Source organism: Pimephales promelas, chromosome 23, assembly GCF_988280905.1.
Source record: "Pimephales promelas chromosome 23, fPimPro1.hap1.1, whole genome shotgun sequence".
NCBI lineage: Eukaryota > Metazoa > Chordata > Actinopteri > Cypriniformes > Leuciscidae > Pimephales > Pimephales promelas.
In genome coordinates this window covers 19,801,056-19,822,457 of record NC_142791.1, presented here as the reverse complement: position 1 = coordinate 19,822,457, position 21,402 = coordinate 19,801,056, and the positions used below count along the sequence as shown (strand labels likewise).

At 40.5% G+C, this 21,402-nt stretch overlaps 1 protein-coding gene across 1 annotated transcript in view; it reads right to left on the bottom strand.

The window, feature by feature from the left end:
- aldh7a1 (aldehyde dehydrogenase 7 family, member A1) overlaps window positions 1-18,658 on the bottom strand; it is a 45,994-nt gene extending 27,336 nt beyond the window's left edge. Inside the window, exons 1-7 of the mRNA XM_039672480.2 lie at window positions 18,434-18,658; window positions 14,926-14,979; window positions 14,752-14,817; window positions 12,963-13,043; window positions 12,767-12,890; window positions 12,416-12,548; window positions 12,283-12,327 (exon numbers count right to left, since the gene is read on the bottom strand). Of these exons, the coding sequence (XP_039528414.1) occupies window positions 12,283-12,327; window positions 12,416-12,548; window positions 12,767-12,890; window positions 12,963-13,043; window positions 14,752-14,817; window positions 14,926-14,979; window positions 18,434-18,628 (698 nt within the window). The 5' untranslated portion in view covers window positions 18,629-18,658. The remainder of the gene's footprint in view (window positions 1-12,282; window positions 12,328-12,415; window positions 12,549-12,766; window positions 12,891-12,962; window positions 13,044-14,751; window positions 14,818-14,925; window positions 14,980-18,433) is intronic.
- Between the last annotated feature and the right edge of the window lie 2,744 nt (window positions 18,659-21,402).

The following is a 21,402-nucleotide window of genomic DNA, read 5'->3' as shown; positions in this document are numbered from 1 at the left end:
TATGCAAGGCTGCAGTTCAGCCAGTGGCTCTTGTAACCAGGTTGAAATTATCTTTACTTTTGCGTTGAAATGTCACCAAATCCTGATTTACATTGTCTTCTGTGTGTTTAATATGTTTTATTGTCAATATTCATGCCTGTATGTTGTATTCAGGCCATGGTGTTAATACCTGTACTTTCACTTTAAGAGGTTCCAGGTTTTGTGACGTAATTTATGCGCTTCTCTCAGTTCGCGCCAGCCTGTCTGAGAGAAGGTAATGTAATATTTTGTGCGTCAGTTTTAAACACTCATTTCGGGTTTTGGATGATGCAAACTTTGTTTTATGCATGTATAAATGTTAGTTTCAAGGTTCTAAACATGCAGTTAATGTCAATCGAACTTAACCCTCAGGTGCTCTTCGGTCATTTCTGACCGAAAAAATGTATGTTTTGAAATGTTAAAAATCACAGCTTCATCGGAATTTTCCGAAACTTGGTGACTTTTATTCCATTGGGTATGTGAACACACAAAAAAATTGAGGTCATGATCCGAGCATGCTAAGTGGTCGTAAAAAAAATAGTCACACTTGTGCTCTTCGGTCAAAAATGACAGACCATAGGAAATGAATGGGAAATTGACAAAAACACAAAATCTTTGAGAATTTTTTGTGTGTACAATCTACAAATCGGCCACAATGCAGAAAAAAAATGCTCAGCATTGAAGGGGTGACACTCTAAAACATCAAGAGTGCAAAACAGACATAGCCACCCCCCCCCCCCACACACACACACACTTTTATACACAAAAACACCAATAAATTGTGATTAAAAAATCTGTTTTGAATTTCTAAAAAATCACTGCTTCATCAGAAAATTACGAAACTTCGTGACTTTTATGGCAACATGTATGTGAACACACACAAAAATTGAGGTCATGATTCGAGCACTTTAAGTGGTCGTAAAAAAATGAGATACACTTCTGCTCTTCTGTCAAACATGACCGACCATAGGAAATGAATGGGAAATTGACAAAAACAACAATCTACAACTTCAAACTACAATTTGTAATCTACAAATTGGCCATGATGCAGAAAAAAGTGCTCAACAATGAAGGGGTGACACTCTAAAACATCAAGATTGTGATATTGACACTCACCCACACTCACAAACAGACGCACACACGCACAAATAAACACACACCTATATGAACCACTGTGTCTGTAATAGAGCAATGTTGTGAGAATATGTGAAATCTATTCAATAATTCAGTCATAATGCAGGAAAAGCTCACAGCAGTGAAGGGGTGACACTAACTTCGATACTGAAATTAACACACACACACACACACACCTATAACAAAAAAAAAAAAAAAGTAAACGTGTCCATGAACAGCTGGGGAATTCACATGCCTCTCCATAGAGAACTGTACATTTCATCTAGTGGTTACAACATGGTTCTACGCTTTCTCTCCATACTCTTACCAGATGGTGCTAATCTGCCTTCAAAAAATTTTTTTGGAAGGCCTAGTCTCTATTTTAACCTAAAATACTGCTTAAAAAAAAATAAAATAAAAAATGTATATATATAAAAAAAGTTTGTATTATTTTCAATGGCAAAAATGGACCATAAATATTGCATAAATATTAATAAGTAACATCAAATTGGCTCAAAATACAAAATTAAAAAGAAAAAAATATAACTGAACAAAAATAAATTGCATTGGTTTTACTGGGATGGAGAAAGTTTCATTTTTAGGTGTCCGGTCACTTTTGACCGGGAAGATAACAAGTGTGACTCCGAAACAAAGGCTAGTGATTACACCATGATTCTACGTTTTTTCTCTATACTGTAACTAGATGGTGCTAATTTTCTTCAAAAAATATTTTTTTTCTGAAGGCCAAGACTCTATAGTATACTAAAATACTGCATTCATAATTTCTTTAAAAAAATTATATATATTTAGAAAAATATATATACTTTTCCATGGCAAAAATAAACCATAAATATTGCATAAATATTAATAAATTCAATCAAACTGTCTCAAAATACTAAATAAAAAAGAATAAATATTAAAGAACAAAAATAAATTGCATTGGTTTTACTGGGATGGAGAAAGTTTCATTTTTAGGTGTCCGGTCACTTTTGACCGGGAAGATAACAAGTGTGACTCTGAAACGAAGAGCACCTGAGGGTTAAACCTTGTACATTTTTCCACGTGCTAGTCTACAGAGTTTTCTGTAACAAGAGCTTGAGAACTGTATGCTGTGTGGGAAAGACTGCATGTGACGACAGCCTTATGTGTTTTTTTGTTGATTTGTACAGGTATGTGTTTAATGTTCATTATAATTCATTACTGGTTGTATTAAGCATGTGAAGGAAATTCATGTTGTCAATTACATTGAGCATTTTATAAATTTAGTTCATTTTCACATTTTTATTTAAAAGTATTTTTGCTGATAATACTAAAATTTTTATCAGTTATGTAGATTTGCGCAGTTCGCGCCAGGCTGTCTGAGAGAAGGAGCTTGAGAACTGTATGCTGTGTGGGAAAGACTGCATGTGACGACAGCCTTAAGTGTTTTTTGTTGATTTGTACAGGCAAATCCACTCTTCTGCCTTCATTAAAAAGAGCAACCAGCAGACGGTCGTGGTTCGGGTCTTTTCTTTATTCAGCACAATAAGAACACAACGCAGAATATAAAAGAGTTAACGGACGTGCATCCAAATTAAAATAGAACTGTTAAGGACAAGACACGCCCGTTACAATGGTGCCGTGACCTTTCAAGGATTGGTCTGAAGATCGACGTCAGCTCGTTCACCGTGGAAAGCTGCATTCACTCGCCTTTTACCGTGGTCGGGTATCGCCTTGGACTGCATCCTGATGTTTATTTCTTTGACTCTTTTTTTTTTCATTATAACAGCATTTAAGAGAGTACTTTATTGGTGTGCAATTCATTGCTGATTTATGTGATTATCTAGACTTTTTATTTTTTTATTGGTGCTCTTCCATTAAGATTTTATTTTATTGTTTTTCTACTCTCATACCTTTTTTTGTGTATCGAGTGAACTGAAATATGGCAGAGGGTTACACATATTCTTTTGAGGGTGAAGTTGACAATGATGAGCGTGACTCTATCGTAGATCAGTTTGGTGTGGGGAGGGGTTTGTTCTTTAGACCCTTATAGTCCAGAACACCAGGACCTAGTGTCACAGCGTTACACACCCCACAGCTTACCTCTACACGTTATGTAGATCGTGCCATGCCAAGCCAAGTCGAGCAGAATCCAGACATAGGCTCTTTCATCACACAGTTAGCTGATAAGATAGGCGAGTCCATTACAGCTAAGCTAAAATCTGACAGGTGCACTCACAACACCACTGCTCGTGTGCAGCCCTCAGAGTTAAGTCAAGTCAAGTCACATTTATTTATATAGCGCTTTTCACAATACAGATTGTATCAAAGCAGCTTCACAGTGATAACATGTAAGTAGCACAACACAGATCAACAACATTGCTAAACACTAAATAAATAACCCCAACTGAGCAAGCTCAAAGCAAGCCAAAAGCAAGGCGACAGTGGCAAGGAACCAAACTCCATCAGATTGGATGGAGAAAAAACCTTGGGAGAACCCAGGCTCAGTCGGGGGCCAGTTCTCCTCTGGCTTACATTCAAGAGTCGACATTGCCTAACATCAAGTTTGTCATGCAGTCAGATGTAAGAGAGCCCCCTATATTCAGGGGTGATAGCTCAGACAAATTCACAGTTCATGAGTGGGAAAATCTTATGACTCTGTATTTAAAGAAACGAGCTATTCCAGTGAGTGAGCATTCACAAGAAGTCCTGGCAAAGCTTATGGGCAAAGCAGGGGATGTGGTGAGGATAAAGCTGCATAACGATGCATCTATTAATCATACTGCAAATCCCCATGTGATTTTTGATATTTTGAAACAACACTTCAGCGAACTGACTTACTCAAACATGCCGTTAGCAGATTTCTACAATACATTGCCCATGCCAGGTGAAGATGCTATGGAATACTGGATACAGCTAAACAAAACAGTTGATGTAGCGGATGAGTACCTGAAAAGGCAGGGCCGAAGCATTGATGACCCAGGTCATGAAGTCAGCATGATGTTCATCAAATACTGCCCAGACCAGTCTCTGAGAGGTGTGTTCAAGTTCAAGTCTGCGGAGAAATGGTCGGCTGGTGACATCCAAGAGAGGCTTGATGAGCACATGCAGGGACAAAAAACTCAGGCTGCAACTGTTAGGCCATTTAATTCGAGCACAGTGGAGCACAGAGTCCATTCCCAGTGTCATGTGCCTATAGCTGACAGTACACCTGCCCCAGACACCACTGCACCGTCTGTGCCATCTCCGGTGCCCATGACTGCTGCGAGTGTTGACAATGTCTGCATGAGGAGTTTGGTGAACTTGTTAGACCGGTTGGTTACACCGCATACACAAGTGCCAGCTAGCCCCAGAGTCCAAGCTGCATTGCCTCACTCTTCTCAAAAGGTGTGCAGGGTTTGTAAGGCTTCTGATCATTCCACACTGTCTCACTGCAGGCGAGAGAACAGGTGTTTGAAGTGCTTATCGCCTGGCCACTGGAAAAGGGACTGCCCTGATCAGACCAACCAGCGCCGCTCTCAACCTGCCTACAGCGCTGGTGGACAGGGACAGCAGTTAAACTAGAGAACCCACACCTTGGGAGGGGCGGTGTGGGTATCGTGGATGAATCCCTCTTTGATAGACATGACCCAGCTCGCTTATATGAGGACTGCTGTGCCAAAGCACCTAAGGGGACCCGAATAGTCATTCAAGCCAGACAGAGGATCGAAGCATTCAGTGAGTTGTTTTATGCTACTGTTCTTGTCAATCACAGTGTGCAGCTTAAAGGCATGTTGGACTCTGGCTCTATGGCATGCAGCATCAGCGAACATGCGATAAAGAAACTCAGCACTGCTGGTGTTTTGCCCGAGAAGCAGCACCCTAAAGAAAATATCGTTTTGATCGTGTGTGGTGGTCTGCAGACTCGGCCTGAAGGTTTTTACGACCTGGAGATACAGCTTTACGGAGCTCGCTGTGTTGTACCTACACTGGTTGTGCCTGGTCAGCATGATGATCTCATTCTGGGCTCAAATGTCATCAAACACGTGATTCGTGTTCTGAAGGGAGATAATGACTATTGGAGCATGGCTTCCAGACCTGAGCATCAGTCTGATCCCGATGTTGAACAGTTCTTGTCGATGTTCACCAATGTTGAGCGATGGAGAGGGAGTGAGGTTCCTGATAAAATAGGCACTGTCAAGCTCACCCAAGCAGTGTTACTTCTACCCAGGCATGAACACTTGGTTTGGGGTAGACTCCCTACTAGTGTGCAGATGTCTCCTGGAAGCACCGTTGTCGTAGAGCCAACCAACTCCAAAGCCATGCCACGAGGTGTTCTAGTGGGCCGTCTTTCAGCCAATTTGCAATTTCTCTTCAGTGTTACAGCTTTGTCAGATGGGTGCCAATGACAGTTGTTAACCCATCTGACAAAGCTGTAACACTGAAGAGAAATTGCAAATTGGCTGATGTGTTTCCATGCTTGGCGATAGAGGATTTAGCTGCTTCTCAGGGTCTACTTGTGGCTTCAGAGAAACAACCAGACGTAGACAACAAACAGCCAGACATTGTGATACAGCAATCTCATACGGAGAAACAAGTGCATGACATACCGCAACAGCAACTTGACACATCACCCAGTGCTGGTCATCCGGCCAAAAGCCTGTCAGAGTTGGGCTTAGGTGATATTGACATAGAGGCATGTCGGGTCAGTAAAGACTGTCCAGGCTCACACAGCTATTAATTGAGTATCAAGATATACAGTATTTTCCAAGCACTCATTGGACTGTGGTGAGGTCAAGGGATACACACACCGAATCCATCTCATCGACGATCGGCCTTTTTGCTTGCCGTACAGGAGTCCCTCCTGCCCACTATCAGAAATTGAGGCAGGTTCTCACCGATATGGAGGAAAAGGGAATTATCAGGAAGTCCTCAAGCGAGTATGCTTCGCCACTGGTGATGGTGTGGAAGAAAGACGGTGGGTTGCGGATTTGCACTGATTTCAGGTGGCTGAATGCCCGAACCTTAAAGGACGCCCATCCTTTGCCGCACCAGTCTGACTGTTTGGCTGCTCTTGGCGGCAATTGCCTCTTTAGCACGATGGACCTCACTTCTGGCTTCTTCAACATCCCAATGCACGAGGACGACAAGAGGTACACAGCTTTTACAACCCCATTTGGACTGTACGAATATAATCGCATGCCACAGGGACTGTGTAACAGCCCAGCATCCTTCATGAGGATGATGATTGGGATTTTTGGGGACATGAACTTCACAAAACTCCTCTATTATCTTGATGATCTTCTTGTCTTTGCATCGTCAGAAGATGAGGCCTTGTCCAGACTCGGCACAGTGTTCCAGAGGTTGCGGGAGAATAACTTGAAACTGGCCCCGAAGAAGTGCCATCTGCTTCAAGAACAAGTCGGATTCCTTGGACATGTCATTAATGGCGAGGGTGTGGCGGTCGATCCTGCCAAAGTGGAGGTCATCAACAGGATGACGGTACGAGACCTCATGGAGGACGATGAGTGCACGCCTTCTGTCCGGAGAATAAAATCTTTCCTTGGCATGATCTTCTACTACCAGCATTTCATCCCAAACTGTTCCTCTATTGCGAAGCCCTTGTTTGCACTTACAGCTGGACAGAAGAGACGGGGACAGTCAGCTAAAGACAAGAAGCCTCTCAGTGCCTATCGTAAGCTTACTCCTGCAGACTGGTCAATGGAATGTGGGATCGCGTTTGATCAATTGAAGACCATGCTGTTAGGATGTGTTGTGCTGGCTCATCCGGACTTTGACGAGCCATTTATTCTATCAGTCGATGCTTCATTGGACGGACTTGGAGCAGTGCTCTCTCAAATGCCACGAGGCGAGACCAAGGCCAGGCCCGTTGCTTTCACGAGCAAGACTGGAGTTCTTGGAGTTCATGGCTTTGAAGTGGAGTGTCTGTGAAAAGTTCAGCCACTGGCTAAAAGGCCGTAGCTTCACAGTTTGGACGGATAATAATCCACTCACTTACCTTCTGACAAAGCCAAAGCTTGATGCGTGTGAAATCCGTTGGGTCTCTAAGCTTGCGTCTTACTCGTTTGATCTCAAACACCTGCCCGGGAAAAAGAATGTGGTGGCTGATGCCTTGAGTCGCGACCTCTTCGCGAAACCCATTTGTCAGAGGCTGCTGAAGGAACCATATCCTACCCTGATTCAGGAAGCTAATGAGATAGAGGAGGATTCTGTGCAGGATGTTTTCAGGGCCAGCTGTCTGTCTCAAAGCTACAGATCAGGGGACCATCCAACATTCAAGGTGGCTTGTGATTCAGCCGAGATCAGAGCTCTTTGTCAGGCACACTGTGACTGGAATGATGCGGCGGAATCCAGGGCACTCTACTTGGCCCAACATGTCCAACAGCTGTCGAGTGGTCTGGATCTTATGCCCATGTTCTCCGCTCAGGAGCTTCAGCTGAGTCAAGAGCAAGACTCCTGCATTTCTAAGGTGTTACCTTTTGTTGCAGCCAGGAAGCGACCATCTAGGCGGGAAAGGAATGGCGCTGATTCGAAGGTCCTCAGATTGTTTAAGCAATGGGACAAGTTGGAAGTCCATGACGGTATGTTGTATCGAGTGACGAAAGATCCCATGTCCAAGCAGAGAAGATCTCAATATGTGTTGCCTCTGAGTCTAAAGGAAAGGGCATTGTCGGGCATACACGATCTGGCGGGTCATCAGGGGCAGGATCGTACTCTCTCACTGGCAAGGCAGCGATTCTACTGGCCTGATATGGAGAGGGATGTGAGAGCACATGTCAGATGCTGTCAGAGGTGTGTGTATGGGAAGTCGCCAGAACCTGCTGTTCGTGCGCCCTTAGAAAGCATCAAGAGCTCTGCCCCGATGGAGTTAGTGTGCATGGATTTTTGGTCGGCGGAAGACAGTAAGCAGCGTTCTGTGGATGTCCTAGTGGTCACCGACCATTTCACCAAACTGGCCCATGCATTCCCTTGTACCAATCAGACGGTGAAGCAGGTCGCCAAGAAGCTCTGGGACAATGTGTTCTGTGTTTATGGTTTCCCTGAGAGAATGCATTCTGATCAGGGCACCAATTTCGAGAGCAACTTGATTGCAGAGCTCCTTCGCCTGGCCGGTGTTGCCAAATCTCATACAACAGCCTACCACCCCATGGGCAATGGAGGAACGGAGCGATTTAATCACACTTTGGGTAACATGCTCCGTACCCTTCCCCTTAAAGAAAAACATCTGTGGCCACAACAAATTCAAACCCTCACGTTTGCTTATAACGCTACCATTCACGAGACTACGGGTTACGCTCCCTTCTTCTTGATGTTTGGGCGTGTACCTAGATTGCCGGTGGATATTCTGTTTAAGCGGGTTTTGAACGACCCAGGGATTATTGACTATGACTCATATGCCAAGTCCCTACTTTCTTGCCTCAGAAGTGCTATGGAAATCGCCCAGAAACATTCTTCCACTCAGCAACAGCATCAGGCCCGGCAGTACAACAAACGTGCCAGGGGTGCCTACCTCTCTGTGGGAGATCGTGTTTTGGTAGCAAATAAAGGAGAACGAGGGAAGAGGAAGTTGGCCGACAAATGGGAGGATGGAGTGTACACAGTTGTTGGTGCGAATCCCAATATCCATGTCTATAAAATACAGGATGCAGAGGGACACACGAGAGTTGTACACAGGAATCTTTTGTTGGAGGTCAACTTCTTGCCATTTTCTGGGATGGATGAGAGCCAGGATACTCATGCAAATGATCAGTCTTTGATCAGCGAGGGGTCTGCTCAGGAAGACTGTGACTCTGGTGATGATACAGCCTCAGTGTCTGGGTTATTGGCTCAAGATGACAGTGCACCGAACTTGTCAAATTCCGGAGATGGTGAGGGTCTTGCAGTTTTGTCACCTGAAGTCCCACTTGAATCGGAGTCAGCTGATTCAGTAGAGTTGGACCAGTCTAGTCCAGTGAACAGTCCTGTTGGTGCCATTGCTGATTACCCATCCATTTCACCTGCACCAAGATCAGATATTTCACACTCACCACAGGCTGACGCATTAGTTCACACTGACTCGCACCCACAGACCGCAGCTGATGGTCATATTAGAACACGTGCAGGGAGAGTAGTGAAATCAGTGAACAGACTGATAGAATCCATGGTTCAGAAACAATTTCTGAGGGGTTCCAACATTTTGTTTGGGAGCAGTTCCTAATCTTTTTTGTCTTGTAGAGATGAGTCTTGATATATATTGGTGATTGTTATTGTAGTATGTTATATAATTTTTTTTGTGATGTGTTATGAGCATTGATACTTGGAAATGTCTATGGGACAAGAACCTTCCCTGAACCTTATATGTGAGGTGACTTCTAAGTTGACTGTGGACTAAGTCTATTCTTTTTTTCTCATTTGGTCCAGATTGTGTCCGTAGCAGACGTATTATGTGTTCTTAACATTCTCGAGATTCCACTATATCAGGATGTTGGTGAATTTCAGGAGGGGTGAATGTAACCAGGTTGAAATTATCTTTACTTTTGCGTTGAAATGTCACCAAATCCTGATTTACATTGTCTTCTGTGTGTTTAATATATGTTTTATTGTCAATATTCATGCCTGTATGTTGTATTCAGGCCATGATGTTAATACCTGTACTTTCACTTTAAGAGGTCGCAGGTTTTGTGACGTAATTTATGCGCTTCTCTCAGTTCGCGCCAGGCTGTCTGAGAGAAGGTAATGTAATATTTTGCGCGTCAGTTTTAAACACTCATTTCGGGTTTTGGATGATGCAAACTTTGTTTTATGCATGTATAAATGTTATTTTCAAGGTTCTAAACATGCAGTTAATGTCAATCGAACTTAAACCTTGTAAACAGACTTTTTGCAAGCTTTAAAGTAGACATTTTTCCACGTGCTAGTCTACAGAGTTTTCTGTATTATCTGCTATCAGGAGCTTGAGAACTGTATGCTGTGTGGGAAAGACTGCATGTGACGACAGCCTTATGTGTTTTTTTGTTGATTTGTACAGGCAAATCCACTCTTCTGCCTTCATTAAAAAGAGCAACCAGCAGACGGTTGTGGTTCGGGTCTTTTCTTTATTCAGCACAATAAGAACACAACGCAGAATTTAAAAGAGTTAACGTTCGTGCATCCAAATTAAAATAGAACTGTTAAGGACAAGACACGCCCGTTACACTCTTAAGCCCGGAACACACCAAGCCGATGCCAACGAACTAGCGCTGATGAAAGCCAACTGTGTTGTCGCCTCTCGTCCCCTCTCGTTGAGGTAAAAAGCTGCACTTGAACACACCTAGAGTACAGGCGACTGTCAGCTATAATGTGCGTTCAGCGCCTGCGTGTAATGAGCCAACTGTCTATTTCAGCAGATATATTAGTCTATATTAGTCATTCAAAAAGGAAAACCGACGCTGCCGGTTGCAGATACACATAACGTAAACAAAGCAGCGCGTGCTTACCTTTTTGAATATCAATCCTGCTGAACACTTTCTTTTATCCACTCATGTTAAAGAGCATATTGCAGGTAAAAAAAAAAACTCGAAATTTATAGATAACCTTGTATGAAAATACCATATGAAAAGTTAATGCAGGATTTAAAATGTTTGAAAACAACATAAGGGCACTAATTTAGAAGATAAAGTGAGCGTTTCTTGGACTGCTAGTAAAAACGGCTTTTTTTTCAACATCGCGTCATTTGACGTCATATCAGGGAGCCTCAGCCTCGGCTCAGTGGAGAGCAGGCTGGTGTTCAGTGAGAGCGCTCGTCAGTCAGTGTGCTTTCGTTAGTTTTTGCATTTTAATTTATCATCGTCATGGTAAATTATTGTGTTTGTGGAGATTGCAAAAACTCCAGCCTGTCAGGACTTCAAGATCAAGTCCACAAGTTTCCATTACAATAAAAGTGACGGTGCTATATAACCTATCTTTCGTTCCTGGTGCGGTTTGAGCAGGTGAAGAGACGGGATTTCTCTTCTGCATCTGCTCGGAAAACGCGGTCATGTGTAGCGTTCACTTCAGATCAAATGATTAGCATCCCGGCGATATGATGGAGTTCAACATGGTATGCCGAAGCAAGAATATTGATCGTCGTATAGCTACAACCAATGGCATCAAATAGTGTTATATAGGTAACTTAGTCATGCCCTAAATAAAACTTGTAATTGAAAAACAAAATTGGTTGTTTAAATACTCAAATCTTTAATGTTCTGTTTGTTATAACCTAGGTGAAAAATATGTATTAAAAATTTACCTGAGTATAGCCTATGCTTTTAGTATAGAAATATACTCAAGTAAAGTTTTTATACAGTATATAAATCTACCCTAAACATACTAATGTCTGCTGGCCTGTTATAGGATCATAATAATTTGTACAATATTGTGAGCACAGTGTATATCGTTAGCGAACGTGTATACTATAAGCACGTCTCTCACCTAAAAGGCACCTGTCCTGTTCTCCACTGGTTCTTCTCACATCACAGCTCAATTTTTCTCTGACCGTTCTGTCTGACATTATCCTGGCCTGTCCCTGATCTCTTTAGCATAGCAGGCTCATAACTTTATGGCTTGATCCATCATACGAGTATTTCCTCAGGGTCCGAAATGTCATGCGATCCATTGTTTTCCTGTTGTGTGAATCGACGGCTCTCCCGCTCATTGAGTCACGCCCGCCACGCCCATTTTCAGACACGGAAGTAAAATTCTCACAAAAACGACTTCAGAAGCTTCTGTAGCGTGTTTATACGTATATTTTAAAGAAAATCTAGTTCCTACATTGTTTTTCTATGCATTGACTCGATGGGTCCTCTAACCTGCAATATGCCCTTTAATATTGAAATATTCGCCAAGGAACACTCAGGTAAGAAGACGTAACATAAGAACAGCCTTCTATCTTTACTGTTTTGACTTCTTTGCTTGCTGTTCTGCGTTTATTCTCGTGTACTGACTCTCACTAAGCTGAACAGCCAATCAGAGTTCTCTCTTTCCCCAACGGCCCGACGCCGATTCAACATGTCGAATCGCGCGAAACAAAGCCGACGAGGACTATTTTCAGATTACGCACGGAACCGTGCGTAGGAACCGTGCCTTTTTTCTTGTTTTAAAAGCCGTTTCGCTCTGTAATAAATGTGAAATAAGAAGGGGGGTGAGGGGGGTGGCAGATACATGTAAATGACGTACTTGGTAACGGCAACACTTGTAAGGGGTGTCGTCGGAGCTCCTTTCCTGTGAAAAGAATTATAAGTCATTAACTGCATATTAAATGCTATTAGTCGGCATCCAGTTGACACCCGAGGAGAAAAGCGAGTCTAACCAGAGACAGACATTTCCACAGATGAGAGCGATGGCGTTGTTCCAGCCATACACGGCCACAGGAAAGTTGAAGGCAGTGATGATTCCTACCAAGCCAACTGGATTCCACTGCTCAATCAGTGCGTGGCCCGGCCCTCAAAACAGCCAAAAAACACTCAGTGTCTCAATTTATTTAAATACAACCACAGCCCAGTTTACATGCATGTATAATGTACATGCATTTGGTAAACTTACATTGCATTTCAAGGTACACGTTTACATTCTTATTAATTGTTGCTTTCCCAGGAAATTGAACCCCTAACATTGGTGTTGCATTTGAGCTACAGGAAAGCTTAATATGAAACAAACTCACTTTCGGAGGGCAAAATGGGTCCGCCGATCATACGGGACAGTCCTACCGCATAGTCACACACATCCACGTACTCCTGCACCTCGCCCACACCCTCCACGTAGATCTTGCCCATCTCCAGAGACACCTGCACACAGCTCATGTCAGAGCTCAGCCACTCATCTACGGCATCTGTACCGGCATCGACATGACATCTCACCAAGCTGCCGAGAGCAGTGATCTTCCTTCTGAGAGCATCTCCAATCTGTCGAACGATTTCACCTCTCTTCGGAGCAGGAACCTGAATGACACGTGTGGAAAAGGGTTCAGACCTGGGGCCTCATGTATAAAACTTTGCGTAGATTTCATCCTTAAAGTGTGCGTACGCACATAAGGCAGAATTTGCGTACGCATAAAAGTTTTCAGATTTATAAAACCATTCGTACGCCAGAACCTGCGTAGAACTCACTTTATAAATCCCAGTCAGCGGGAGATTGTGCGCACGTGCGTCTCCTCCCCTAAATAACCATATATGGAGATTACAACGCCTAGCTTAAATATGCATATCCTCATCTGCATCTCATTTGCATATGATTATTCATCCACGTGAAACCAAGTTTAACGGTACAAGACATTAGGAAAATATGAAATGCGGATGTGCCGTCACATTATTACAAACATTTTTTTTTAGTAGCCTATATCCTTGCCTTGTTTTTGAATGAATAAATCAAATAGTGTTAAATACATTTCAGAGAAAGTTTCTCAATCCTTTCCACTGGCCAAATATTATTTTTAATTGATTTATATTTTAATGGAAACAGATAGACATGGTTGTGCATTATTTGCACGGTACAATTTTCTCAGACAATCTGCTATTATCATGATTAGCAATTATCTCTAGTTAAAACATTAAAACACAGGATGCCAGAAGAAAAGTGTTCAAAAGCAATGCATCCACAACAAATAGGTCTATTTCTATTTATTGAAATTATAATTTTTTTTGTAATTTCTCAGTAATGATTTCATGTAGTTTAAGTGTTTCACTCCATTAATGAAATGTTTATATCAGAAGTAAAACATAGTTTAAACCATTCTCTTATTTATTTAAACTGTTATTGTGAATATGGACTGTATTTATGATTTGGACTCATAATGAAGTTTTACTGTTTTACTCCATCTGCCGTTAGATTATAGGCTATATGTGCATCAGTTTCACCAAACGGCCCAACGCGAGTGCTGGCGCGGTCATTTAAGAAGGGATGGATGTTTGCTTCAAGTGATGATAGGTTTGTGAAATTATATTTGTATAATCTTTCTGACTGTAGATGTATAATTTTCTTTAGATTCTCTGTCTAATAGTAAGCAAAAAGACATTTGACTCCAGCTAACCATCGGTGTCACGCACGGTCAAGAGCATCCTTATGGTGCGCACTTATTTACTACGCCAAGTTTATTTTTTATAAATCCCGATATGCACGTGGAAAAATGCGTACGTATATTTCTATGCCCATTTTGTGCATACGCAACGTTTATACATCAGGCCCCAGATGTATATCTGTGGACTACTTTTATCAAGAATTACATCTCATGCATACATAAACCAAACACTGAGCTAAGCTGATCGTGGAGACCATTGCGTTTTGAGAACAAATTTAGCTGGTTCATTGGAAAGAATCAGTTCGTTCACAAACCGAGCATCGCTTTGGTCTTAGAGGCGGTGGAGATTTCTTCAGTAAAGGAATATAGTAGAGTAAAGTTTAAAAAAAAGAAAAGAAAAAGAAAAGAGTTACACAAGGAGTGTGACCCTTAGAAGAGGCTTTGCTCTACCATTTCTCCAACACAAGTTAAATGTTTATAGATACTGGTTTAGGTAAGTTACAAATTGTATATGGAAATCCTGTAATGAAATTATTGGCATATGTCAGTTGTGTGGATTATGATGTTCACCACATCATCACATAGCTTGTATTACCCAGCCCTACTCAATACTTGATAATACGAAAGCTTACGTCTGCCCACACTTTCCACGCGTCTTGTGCTTTCTGGACCGTTTCCTCATATTCTGCTACGGTTGCCTGCATAAAGACAACATTCATTCTGAGAACGAATCATGCCTCTTAATACGAGTTTATTTAGTAATGCATTGTCTTATTAAAAAAAAAAAAAAAAGCAGTTTACATTACCTGACGCACTCTGGCAATGGGCTCATTGTTGGCTGGACAGTATGAAGTGATCACCTGTATGAAACATAACTCATTAAACATAATTCATTAAACAGCCTCCTATACAAAGAACATGAAAATAACACTTCTCACAGTAAAATGCAACAACTGACAAACAAAGGATAACTATGAATAAAAAGCAATTTTATGTTTTATTATCCTCCAATAGTAGTCTCGACTCTCGAGACTTTTTTAAAAGTTGAACTTCTTTAACCTTTACATGTCTTTCTAATCTCTTGTGGGAGATGAAAATTTACAGGTTACACAATCTGTGTGCACAGCTTGCTCGGCTTGTCAACAGTCGTGGGCGGAGCCTAAATACAGCTCACTCAGGACGGGTCTATGCTAATACAGCAGTGTCCGTCAACAATCGTGGGCGGGGCCTGTGTACAGCTCACTCGGGGCGGGTCTATGCTAATACAGCAGTGTCCATCAACAGTCATGGGCGGGGCCTGTGTACAGCTCACTCATGGCGGGTCTATGCTAATACAGCAGTGTCCGGCAACAGTCATGGGCGGGGCCTGTGTACAGCTCACTCGGGGGTGCGTTTCCCGAAAGCATCGTTAGCCAACTTTGGTCGCAATTTTCATTGAACTCTATTGGTAACGACGGAACTTGCGACCACAGTTGGCTAACAATGCTTTTGGGAAACGCACCCCAGGCCGGGTCTATACCAGTGTCCGTCAACAGTCGTGGGTGGGGCCTGTGTACAGCTCACTCAGGGCCGGGTCTATGTTAATACAGCAGTGTCCGTCAACTGTCGTGGGCAGCTCACTCAAGCCGGGTCTATGCTAATAGAGAGCCTAAGTCCCTCCCCTTCCGGTCGACCACCATGGGACCTTATTTCGGAAAAATATTGTATGGTAGTCAATGGCGAGAGACAACAAATATTTTGATCTAGTTTGAATTGTGCTCGGAGTTACACATATGTTTGTCAATTTAAAAGATACATTTTAAAGTAAAGAAAGACTGTGAAAATACGTAATTACAAAGACGAATGAATGAAGCTAACTTTACTGAAGCTAACGTCTGTCATTGTTTCTATAGTCTTACGTTATAATCGTAACGTTACGCCGTCATGCCTGAGTGTTTTGTACCAGATTGCGCACACACACGAGCAGCAGATCCATCTTGTTGTTTCGCTTCCCGGGAGATGTAGTTCATTGAGCGATTTTCACATAAAACTAAATGTTACTCTTCTGTTTCATGACAAACTGCCACGTTTTTGACTTTCAGTATTATCTTTTAAATTGACAAACATCATGTGTAATTCAGGGCACAGTTCAGACGGAATAAAAAGATCGTCTCTCGCCATTGACTACCATATTTTTTCCGAAATAAGGTCCCATGAGCCGGAAGCGGAGGGGCGGGACTTAGGCTTTCTATACAGCAGTGTCCGTCAATAGTGTGTATACCTGTGTACAGCTCACTTGGGTGCAAAAGTACGTCACATTGCCCCTGAATCTGAAGACATGTTGTTCTGAGGACAGATTGTTCTGAGACACTAGGGGTGCTCCGATCAGGATTTTTGGGGCCGATCACCGATTACTGGAAGCTGTATCACCCGATAGTATAGAATAATAGAAGCCTTCTATTTATCATGTAGCATTATAATTAAACTATATTTAACAACAATGTACATTAAGTAATACAATTAAGAGAAGACAATGTATCATGAATTTACACCTGTGTATTTATTTGCAAGCAACATGTCCAGCATATTATCTTGGGAACTTGTGCTTGGTTATTAGGAGAAGCATAGGGCTTGACAACTTTCCTGTAAAATATAAAATAAATAAAAGACAGAACATCTGAGTCTTTAAATTTAGCTTTAGACCAAGTAAAACTAAAAACTGCAACAAAAAATGGCTATAGCCAAAATAATGCTTTGAGTCAGACAGCCATCAGTTTTTCTAATACACTTAAAAAGGACCACAGGTAGTAAAATGCACAGCAACAAAAAATACAAATAACTAACAACTTCCATATCTGTATATACATCTATAACTTTGCTTTTTTTCTGGGATGCTTTGTGTGATTTTGTGGGCATTTAGAGATGAAGAGAGAGATAGAGAAAGAGAGAGTAGAGATTATTAGATTAATTTCTCTCCGAAAGCTTACTTCTTAAGCATCAAAATTTTGGTAAAAAAAAAAAAATATGTTTGCAAGAACCATTGCTGAATTATTTAAAACAGATTAAGAAAGCCACCACCACTGCTGGTCACATGGTTAGATTGATTTGTTTAGAGCTAGTGAAGTCGTGTCCAACCACTTTAAGGATCAATATTGTCCCCCACCAATTTTTGTAACATTGAGGCACGGATGTATAATACAAATAAATAAAACATCTCCAGTTACTCTTTTTTTATTATTATCAAGTGTCATTAAGTATTATTCAGTTTATATATATATCATATCATATCATAAGTCTGGCCAGAAAACTAAAAACTAGGAATTCTATTGCCAAGGTGCACGTAGAGGGTTGAGATTGAGCCTAGTCGCATTGTGTAGGCAACTATAAAGTTTACTCTAATAGAATATTGTAGGTACAAAATTAATAGTGCCCTACAGATTTCATCTTTTGATGACTTGTTAATACCCTGGATTAGCGGCAGTATAGGCGTATGTATATGTATATATATATATATATATATATATATATATATATATAAACAATTAATAGTAAGTCTCAGATATGATGACATTGCAGCAAAAACAATGAAAGCGTAAGTAAAGTGTTATTTTAAATAATAGGTTTATGTGTGTGTGTGTGTGTGGGGGGGGGGGGGGGGTTATAATGTTTTCAATGTGTTATAATGTTTTAACATTATCAATGTTAATCCATTTATATATATGATTGAATACTTTTTCTTTTGTAATACTTTGTTTTGCAAATATATGTGGCATTAGTCGAGCTCTCCGCTGACGTCACATAGTCATGAAGATACTGATATGCATGTCACTTTGTCCATTTTTTAAAACAATAAAGTAAATTGTGTAGGAAAGTAGATGTAAAGAACTATAGTAAAAATGTGAGCAGATGTGTGATTACTAACGTTATGTCACACTCACACATAATTCAGCCATCAGCGTTTATTCCAGATCATAGCAGATCATTCAAACATCACACAATAAACTCAAGTGATTGTTATAGACCATTTCACAAGATGTAAACAACACTGGTCCAGAAGCACTTCCTGTTTCAGTTTTTTAACACTACATAAAAGCTGGGATAAAATACAACCAACAGAACATTTAAAACTGAATCAAAAAGTTAAACAAACATCTTCAAGATGTTTTCTTTACATGTGAAATAAAGAAAACAGTTACAAACTGAAACAGGAAATGCTTCTGGACCAGTGTTGTTTACATCTTGTGAAATTGTCTATAGTATATTCCAGCATGAAAGAATGAGACCGCTTCGGCTTTACTATATTTAGCTCGTGTGACACTCGCGAGCTCCTCTTACCTCTCCCTGACCCCCCCACGCGCCGTTATACACGCCGGCGTTGTCCTCGTGGAGGCCCAGCTCCTTCAGCCAGCTGTATTGGGGCTGGGTGATGAGCAAGCTGGACATGCTGGCCGCGGGTCTGACGCTCAGCGAGGGCTTCCTCCTCAAGACGCGGAACGGTGCAAGTTTTAACGTCAGCACGCGCTGCATCATCAACTACTGGCGGCAAGTAGCAGCAGCGGAACCAACGCTCATACGCGCCCGCGATCACGTGTGTACGGCACTTCTGATTGGTCAGTCGTGACTCACCCCCTTCATCTGATTAAAGGGATAGTTCACTTTCAAATTGAAATGACCCCATGATTTGTCAGTGCGTTGTGTGGTTTTAAGAATTGTTTTTCTGCACATTTCTGCACTAACTCAAAACTTACGTACACCACCTTCTGAGCTGGCATAGGATTTGTCTCAGCCAGGATAAATCTCAAAAGTCACTGTGGTTTTGGGTGCACGCTGGAAATTTGGTGTATGCAGTTTTGATAAATGAGGGCCATTGAGCTTTGGTGGGTGCTGATTATACATGATCCACAGTTTAGCCCACATAGACTGCTGTCGTGCTCAGTGTGTGAAGAGTTTAAAAAAATGTGTGTGAATTGAGAAATGCTTGTAAAAAAACAAACTGTAAGGGCTGTGTGTTTCACACTGTGGTCCAGTAGGTGGCGGAAATGCATCTTATATAATGCCAATATCACCAGGCATGCGTTCAGCCCATAGGTTCAGCCCCATAGATATCCATAACAAGATGCTTGATATAAAAGATGAAGCTGTTTAGATATTCTAAAACAATGCTTATAATGTATTGTTGAACTTTGCAGTTTGGAACAATTTGAAAGTTTGGCCACTAGAGGGAGCCAGCGTAACATTTACTGCAGTTAGATAATGTTTGCTCAAGCTTCATCATGGAAACAATCCCCTTTTCATAGTCTTAATTAATGATTAAAATGGGAATTGGCACTTTTATGTAGAGAAAATGTAATTGAAATAGGATATCTAATTGAGATAAACATTTCCATTTGTAAGACAAAAGATGCTGGATGTTTGATTGCAGCTCAAAAAAATCGTTCTTTAAAGGGTTAGTTCACCCCCCAAAAATTGAAATTACTTACTCTCAAGATGGCCTAAACATGTTTGAGTCTTTATTCTGTTGAACACAAACAAATCTCAGTCACCAGATCATCAATGGTAGCCAATGACCTGGTCAGCTAATGACCTTCCTTCCTAAGAAATGCTATGGAACTTAGTCAATGGGTGCCATCAACTGGCTACCAACATTCTACAAAATATCTTTTGTGTTCAACAGAAGGAAGAAACTCATACAGGTTTGGACCAATATGAGCGTGAGTAAATTACACATTTAATTTTTTTGGTGAGCTATCCCTTTAAGTCATCTTTTCAGTTAATTTATTGAATCGAGTCTTAAAACCGGTCTGGTAATAGGCTAGGTTTCTTAATTTAAAGTAGGTTGTAATGGAGACCAATAGTTCAATGCTTTTGAGAAACCCTGAACGATCCGTTCATGAATCAGTCTGCTGGGTTCTCGAGTCTCAGATTTATCGAAGTATGTCCTATTCATATTGATCTGAAAACATACAAGCTGAGCCTTAAATTAAAAGGATTTTGGACTCTATACAAAATTAATTAAACACTTATAAAAAAAAAACCCTGTGTGTGGTATTCTTCTTTAGGACCTTTCAGGACATGCCCCAAATCTGGTTATGAAGTTGAAACAAACTGTTTTAAAGTATCGATTCGCAACAAATGATCTGGGCCCGTGACCTTAATAACGTTTGTAATATACTAAACCGTTTGTAAATCCGTCAAGATTTCAACCAGATAAGAGTATCTGTGTTCGTATGGCAAGCCGTTTTAACATTTAATCATTTTAACCTACAAGTCTCTATTTTCATGCTACTAGTACTTATTTTTTAGATACTAGTATCTATTCCATTAAGTACTAGTACCTATTCATTAGCTACTAGTGCTTATTCTTTAGATACTAGTGCATTTTCTTTTGATACTAGTGCTTATTCTTTAGGTACTAGTACTTATTCATTAGATACTAGTACTTATTCATTAGATACTAGTACTTATTCATTAGATACTAGTTCTTATTTATAAGATACCAGTGCTTATTCATTAGTTACTGGTACTTATTCATTAGATACTAGTACTTATTCATTAGATACTAGTCCTTATTCATTAGATACTTGTACTTATTTCAATAGTGACTAGTAACTATTATTTTGTTACTAGTAACAATTTTTTTTTTTTGCCATTGACTTCTATTGGAATCTGTCATTCAGATATCAACTATTCAGTTCTGACTAGTATGTATTCCAATTGTGACTAGTACATATATATTAGATACTAGTAGTTATTCATTAGGTACTAGTGCCAATTAAATAGATACTAGTACTAATTAAATAGATACTAGTACTTAATCATTAGATAATAGTACTTATGCATTAGCTACTAGTACTTATTCAATAGATACTAGTACTTATTCATTAGATACTAGTACTTATTCATTAGATACTAGTACTTATTAATTAGATACTAGTACTTATTCCATAGATACTAGTACCTATTTATTAGATACTAGTATTTATTCCAAATGTTACTAGTAAGAATTTTTAATTTACTAGTACATTTTTTAATTTAACTATACAGCAGCTGTTCTGACTAGTCATAACTTAAGACTAGTAAATAAGCAGTTTTGACTAGTAATATAAGATTTGTTACTAGTAACAATTACAAAAGATACTAGTGTCTAATAAATAGTTACTAGTATCTATTGAATAAGTACTAGTATCTAATGAATAAGTACTAGTATCTATTTAATAGGTACTAGTATCTAATGAATACATACTAGTATCTAAAGAATAAGCACTAGTATGTTTTAAGACTATACTAGTCAAAATTGGAATACT